Source organism: Penaeus japonicus, unplaced genomic scaffold (genome assembly GCF_977035675.1).
Source record: "Penaeus japonicus unplaced genomic scaffold, GWHDUDI00000001_assembly GWHDUDI00000006, whole genome shotgun sequence".
In the NCBI taxonomy this organism is placed as follows: Eukaryota; Metazoa; Arthropoda; class Malacostraca; order Decapoda; family Penaeidae; genus Penaeus; species Penaeus japonicus.
In genome coordinates, this window is record NW_028234408.1 from 41,539,209 (window position 1) to 41,546,708 (window position 7,500).

The 7,500-nt window shown below is 41.5% G+C and overlaps 1 protein-coding gene across 3 annotated transcripts in view; it reads right to left on the minus strand.

The window, feature by feature from the left end:
- Window positions 1-7,500, minus strand: part of LOC122242284 (uncharacterized) — a 10,634-nt gene that overhangs the window by 1,973 nt on the left and 1,161 nt on the right. For all 3 annotated transcript variants that reach the window (XM_086538050.1, XM_086538052.1, XM_086538051.1), the window contains exons 2-9: window positions 5,908-5,986; window positions 4,649-4,792; window positions 3,282-3,381; window positions 2,339-3,059; window positions 1,914-2,056; window positions 1,299-1,459; window positions 783-887; window positions 171-319 (exon numbers count right to left, since the gene is read on the minus strand). In XM_086538050.1, coding sequence (XP_086394176.1) covers window positions 171-319; window positions 783-887; window positions 1,299-1,459; window positions 1,914-2,056; window positions 2,339-3,059; window positions 3,282-3,381; window positions 4,649-4,792; window positions 5,908-5,986 — 1,602 coding nt within the window. The remainder of the gene's footprint in view (window positions 1-170; window positions 320-782; window positions 888-1,298; window positions 1,460-1,913; window positions 2,057-2,338; window positions 3,060-3,281; window positions 3,382-4,648; window positions 4,793-5,907; window positions 5,987-7,500) is intronic.

The window sequence follows — 7,500 nt, forward strand, 5'->3', positions numbered from 1 at the left end:
TCCATCCTCCTCCCTCTTCTCTCTTCCTCTCCCTTTCTCTCTCTCCATCTAACTCTTCTCTCTTCCTCTCCCTTTCTCTCTCTCTCCATATAACTCTTCTCTCTCCCTCTCCCTTTCTCTCTCTCCCTCTCCCTTTCTCTCCGTTTCCTCCTTCTTCTCCCTCCACCTACCAAACACGGTTGATCCTCTGCTACCACAGCGCACATCTGGTGGCCGTCCAGTACCAGGCTCTCCACTTCTTTCTGGTAGGTTCTCTCGCAGACTCCTAGGCCTACCACTCCTGCTCGGGAGATCACTAACTGCGCTGATTCGTCGACGTCTGGAAGTGGTTATGGTGCATAAGTTATGGTGATGTTGGATGGTAGTGTTTAGATTTTTTTTTTTTTTTTTTTTTTTTTTTTTTTTGTCAAATTGAAACTCATTCACTTTTCTAAAACTTATATCGCGAAAGCAGTTAAAATCACCTTCGAAACACTTGTTTTCATTAAAAAAAAAATAAATAAAATAAAATGCTAAACGTACTTAAAACATACATACACAGTTTTCACAAAAAAAACTTTCTTAAAAGTACTTAAAACATACATACACACAAACACTTTCCTAAAAAAAAAAAAGATTCGTAAATTAAAAAAACTGATTCGTAAATAAAAAAAACTGATTCGTAAATAAAAAAAAAAATATTCGTAAATTAAAAAAAAAACAATTCGTAAAAGCATTCAAAATCACACACACATAGAGGAACTTCTTTTTTTTTCTCGTCGTAAAATCGCTTCCCAACTTACTTCGAGAGCTTGTGGCTGACTTACTCCAACCTACGACATCTACGTCTTGGTACCTGAAGCCGTCGTACTTGAATCTGAATGGCAGACACACGGGCCGCACCATGTCTGCCAAAATGATAATGGTGAAGAGGTCAGTGAATTGCACAAAAGGTGATGGGTATTAATGTTATGGTGTGTTTGTTTCGGAGAGGATGTATGGTGTCGTGTGGAGAGAGGGAAAGGGGGGGATGGGAGGAAGGGAGGGAGGGAGGAGGGAGGGAGATAAGGAAAGATAGTGACACACACACACACACACACACACACACACACACACACACACACACACACACACACACACACACACACACACACACACACACACACACACACACACACACACACACAAACACACGCACACACAAACCGACACACAAACACACACACACACACACAAACTGACACACAAACACACACAAACACACACACAAACACACACACAAACAAACAAACAGACAATCCCTCCGAAAGCGTCCCTACCATTGACTGCCACGGCGCGTTCCAGGGTAATGATACCGACGTCATTCCCCAAGTTCTTCAGGTCGTAGCCCGCGTCCACGAACTTCGCTATAGCCAACTCCACCGGGAGGGAGGCGGCGCTGTCTCCCGCTGCGTGAGGATTGCCCAAACGCACGTGAGTCCTGGGGGATGGAGAGAGAGAGAGAGAGAGAGAGAGAGAGAGAGAGAGAGAGAGAGAGAGAGAGAGAGAGAGAGAGAGAGAGAGAGAGAGAGAGAGAGAGAGGGAGGAGAGGGAGAGAGGGAGAGGGTGAGAGTGAGGGAGAGAGAGAGAGAGAGAGAGAGAGAGAGAGAGAGAGAGAGAGAGAGAGAGAGAGAGAGAGAGAGAGAGAGAGGGCAATGATAAAGTGGAAGTAAATCAGAAAATATTAATGATAAAAAAAATATATATATACATACATATATATAATATATATAAATATATATATATATATATATATATATATATATATATATATATATGTAGAAAAGTATAGGAGGATAATTCTGTTTTCTTAGACTATGATTTAAAAATAACGATGAAGCGAGTGAAGAGGAAATGACAGACGAATCAAAAGAACTTTTAGACAACTGACTTACGGTTTCGGCAGACGAGGAGAAGCCATGCAGTGCGCCGCTACCAAGACGTGGCGACTGGTTATCAGCGCTCCTCCACACGTTATCTCGAAGTCGTTCCCTTTTTTCTGGCCGAGAGCCACAAGCCACGGCCTCCACTTCGATTCCTGGGGGAGGGAGGAAGGTCATCTCCGTTAGGATTTTCTATCTCTTGGTCTTGAGTCTTGTTCTGCCTTTCTTCCTTTTTTTTCTTTCTTTCTTTCTTTCTCTCTCTCTCTTTCGTTCTCTCCTCCTCCCCGCCCCCCCTCTCTCTCTCTCTCTCTCTCTCTCTCTCTCTCTCTCTCTCTCTCTCTCTCTCTCTCTCTCTCTCTCTCTCTCTCTCTCTCTTTCCGCCCCCCACCCCCTCTCTCTTTCTCTCTCAAAAACAAGTCTCCAAATTTGAAGCTTACGTCTCTCCCGACCGTGTTTCTCGTGCTGGAGAAGAGGAAGCCGCATTCCTCCTCTGCGGGGATGTCGACCTTTCCCGGAGCTGAGTCTTGGCCAAAGTTCGGTTGCTGAGGTTGCAAGGAAGGGAAATTGGGTTGCTGGGGTTGCAAGGAAGGAAAACTCGGTTGCTGGGGTCGAGGGAGTTGCACGGATGGGAAGCTCGGTTGCGGTTGAGAGGAAGGGAAGTTCGGCTGCTGAGATTCCGTTGGTTGCTGAGGCTGAGGAGGTCGCAAGGAAGGAAAAGTGGGTTGCTGAGGTTGAGGTTGCAAGGAAGGGAACTCCGCCACGGAGGGTATGGGGGCCCCTCCCTGTCCGCCAGAACCCGCATTGACGGGAGGCCGCAAGGACTGACCAGGAAGGTTGAGAGCCGGTTGTCTAGGACCCCCTGCAGAAGGCGGAGACTGGCCGGGGCGGTTCGCAGACGGGCGGACTGGTCGGTTCTGAGACGGCGACGAACCGGGATTCTGAGAGCTCTGAACGGATCCCTGAGAAAACCCCGGGGTCTGTCCACCACCCTGGGGTGACACCCGAACCGGGAAAGATGACGAAGGATCTTGAGTGTTGCCAGGGACGACTATAGGACGTCCCTGAGATCCAGCAGGGGCAGAAGTAGGGGCGGCGGCGGCAGAGGCGGAGGGGCTTGTTGGGTCAGGACAACAGAGAAGAACAAAGGAGGATTCGAATCTGCGGATGTAGTGTTAAAGGGTGAGGTGATTATTGAGCTTCTTGTGCTTATAGTGGAAGAAATGGCTGAAAAGGACCAGTGTGTGAAGATAACACAATGAGTAATAATATCACAATCTTGATAACAGAATTACTACAAATAACCATCAACAATGAATATCAAGAATGATCAATATTCAACAATATCAACAACCAACCAGTCCCTAAATAGAGTCCCCTCACCTGCAAATCCGCTCCTTGAAGAACGCAATGATACCCGGATTGGCAAGGTCAGCGACCAAGGGCTTGTAAGGCGCACACTGACTCACAAGTTTGCACGCGCCTGTGATACGAAAGAGATCGTGATGATAATATTGATAGGAGTATTAATAGCAGCACTAGTTGTAACATTTGGAGTTGTTGTAATAGTAGTAAAAAGAGTTGTAGTAATAATCGCTGTAGTAATGGTGGTAATTACGGTAGAGAGAGACTGATGACTGTGATGATGATGGTATTGATGATTAGTGGGATGATAATAATAAAGATTATTAAGCTCTCCCAGAGTGCAAGCCTCCTCCAGCACTCAAAAATTGTTTCCAAATACACATGTCTAATATACTTTCACAGAAAAATATCTAATATTCCCGTTTATTATGGTCCTATGATGAATACCTGAAGTGAATTCCATACCAGAATCAAATCAGCTGATCCGTATGCCATGGCCCATCTACTTACAATCTTTCATTACACTTTGTTATTAATTCGTCGAGGAATCCAATAAACACAGGTAATAATTTTACCTCCTCCCTTCGGTGGGGGTAATGATAATAACAGTTATCAACAAAATATCATCAGATGGGTCTTTGGTAATACTCCTCATGACATGCAATTCTTAGAATATATATATATATATTAGAAGAATGTGTAGCAATATATATAACATTACTACACGTGTGTGTGAGAGCGCAATAAAGCTGTACCCTAGGATACCTTCCTTTTAACGAACTTCTGCGTAAGGCAATATCCCTGCTAGTCCGACTGTATTCATATCTTGTATGAAAACACCCATATCAGAGATATTTCGTGAGATGAAAAAGATAATTATTTATTGATGGCCACAGAAGGTAATACACTTAGTGTAAGTCACCGTGAAGACCTAACAGTAGTATTTCGTTGACCAATTCACGAACAACAATAACACCACAGCTGGAAACACGCATACAAAAAGAAAAAAAGAATCAATAAAAAGTCTTTGGCATTGTCCCTAAAAGCTCCCATTTTCAGGACTATCAGCCGTATCCCTAATCCTTTTCATTCACTCCATGGTCATCGCCCTCGGCTTCGCGTTGCCGCATTCCGCAATGATTTCACATTGTCCATACGCCTTTTACGAAATAGTAGTGGAACGATTGCCACGCCATTTGTCCGGAGGATGGTTGGTGAGGGCAAGTGTACAAAAATTAAGTATTACGGCATCGCCATTGTCCTTTGCATCTCGCCATTGACCTGCGCACCTCGCGACGGTCGGATTGGTACGATGGCCATGACGATAGCAAAGGACTCGGGATACGGCCGCTAAGACGAGTAACCTTGTGTATCTTTCACTGTACCTTTATCTCCTTCTGGGGTGGTACAGCTCTCTTCGGTCCGGGAAGCCGAGGATGACATGCGACTATTGACACTGGGGAATGAAGACCCAAACAAGTTCTCCAACAGCAAGCGGTCTTCTGCCGTCACAAAATTTCGGAGGTTGTCTGGAAAAGGAAATTCTTTCATTCATAATGTGCGAGAAGGAATAGTGAATTCCATCATTTTTTTTTCTTTTTCTTCCTTTTCCCGTAAAAAGACATTAAGAGGTTGTCGGGAAAATGAAGCGCTTTTATTCATAACTGTGAGAGAAAGAATGCTGACTTTTTTTCTTGGTAGCATCGAATTTAAAAAAAGAAAAAAATATATATATACATTTAAAATACACCTAAACAAACATATAAAACACAAATACATTTAAAAATACACAACAAATACATGTTTTATTGATTTCCTTTAAGATTCATGACAATACAATACCTGACACAAATACGTATCATAACTCTCTTCCTTTATTTTAAACAATATGCAAATGAGCATCCTGTTTTCTCCCATTTTTAAGGTTTTATAGATCTACGACAGTGATTTTCAACGGTGAGGAACTTCCGGGGGAGGAGGAGCTCAGAGATAAAAGCAAGGAAGCTCTTTGAAAGCAGAAATGGTACCAGAGGCATCACGCACTGGACAGAACTATGATGTTGAATTTATACATCTTTAAAATCTTCTCTTTAAAGAAGAGTAGGATCTGAATAGGCTACGTTACGTTATGGAAGTGTGTGTGTGTGTGTGTGTGTGTGTGTGTGTGTGTGTGTGTGTGTGTGTGTGTGTGTGTGTGTGTGTGTGTGTGTGTGTGTGTGTGTTGTGTTTGTATGTGTGTGTGTGTGTGTGTGTGTGTGTTGTGTTGTGTTGTGTTGTGTGTGTGTGTGTGTGTGTGCGTGTGCTCGCCTCCTGATTACATTTCGATTGGCGGATGACTTGAGGATATGGGGTGGGGGTTTGGAGGTTAGGACTAATCATCATAGGGGGCGTGATGGTAAAAAGGTCATTCCTCATCGAGAGAGAGAAAGAGAGAGAGAGAGAGAGACAAAGATAAAGAGAGAGAATGAAAAGGAGAAAGAGAAACATACAGAGGCATATAAAGAGAAAGAGAGAGAAGGAGAAACATACAGAGACAGATAAAGAGAAAGAGAGAGAAGGAGAAGGAGAAAGAGGAACATACAGAGACAGATAAAGAGAAAGAGAGATAGAGACAGACAGACAGACAGACAGAAACGAAACTCACTCTGAGCCATAGTTGATGACGCGAGCAACAGGAGACCCAAGACAAAGGACACCCGCTTTCTCACAACACCCGCCATCACCTGCGAGGAGAAATATCAACATCATTATCACTGTTGCAAGCAAGTATGGTGTTATTGCAAGGATACACTTCCTTGATAGTTAGATGTATCATGCAAGGCAATAAGGGTGACGACACAGTGACTGACGAGGGAAATCCCAGGATGAGAGAAGCACTGGTCTGAATCGGTGTTGCGGAAGTGTGGCCGCGTGATTGCTATGGTCAGCTGTCTCTCTTAAACATTATTGCATGCATGATTCTATGCATCCTCTTTTTGTGTGTATTTATGTATTTATATGCATATATATATATATATATATATATATATATATATATATATATATATATATATATAAACACATCTATAAACATATATGATTATAGATATGTGTGTATGCACACACACATATTTATATATATAGGTATGATAGGTATGTATATACATACATATATATATATATATATATATATATATATATATATACATATGTATGTATATATATATACATATACATATATTCATGTATATATATATATATATATATATATATATATATATATATATATAAATATATGAATATGTGTGTGTGTGTATGTTTATGTATATGTATATATTACACACACACATACATATATGTAAATATATATACACATACATATTTATACATAAACACACATACGCACACACAAATATGTAATATATATGTATATATATATGTATATATATGTGTATATATATATATATATATATATATGTATATATATACATATATATATGTGTGTGTGTGCATGTGTGCATATTATAGATAGATAGATATGATGTATACATTATTATCATCATTATTATAAATGCTGGTACAAGTTCCTCGAAGGAATCGCAGACAATAGGCACAAATGACCTATTTACCTGTAATGTGCGACCCCCCCCCCCTCCACCCCCACCCAGGAATACGTTCTCTATGGATTTACGGCAGGATAGAGCGAGGGAAATAGGGCGGGGGGGAGGGGGGGGCAGTCCTAAACACATGGGGGGGGGCGCATTTTGTATCTTGGGTTCATTTGTGTCATATACTGGTGCATTTTATCTTTTTTATGTATATACCTCGTAATTTGCCTGGTCTACTTTATCCCTAACTTGTGGGGATAAGTGAGGGAAATACATTGATACCAATATTGTGGTATTTAGTAAAACGGCGCTGTTCTGAAAGTTTACCTTATATTTTGCGTGATTTTTTAACCTACACAAGCATACTCCTCGATGTACTTATCATTATTTTTTTCTTTATTTTCTCGCGATTTCCCTTTGGACATTTTAGGTTTTCCCAAATATCGTGGTTCGTTACAGTAGGTTAGGTTAGATCACTATGAAACTACTAAGGTTTGGTTTTCCAATTTCGGAGCACCTATTGGGTACCATAAAGTTTCGTTCGACTACGGGGCTCTACTGAAAAGATTCACTAATGATAACAGTATTGGTAATGTTCATGCTGCTGCTACTATTAATACAAATACTAATAACGATGGTAATGATGACGA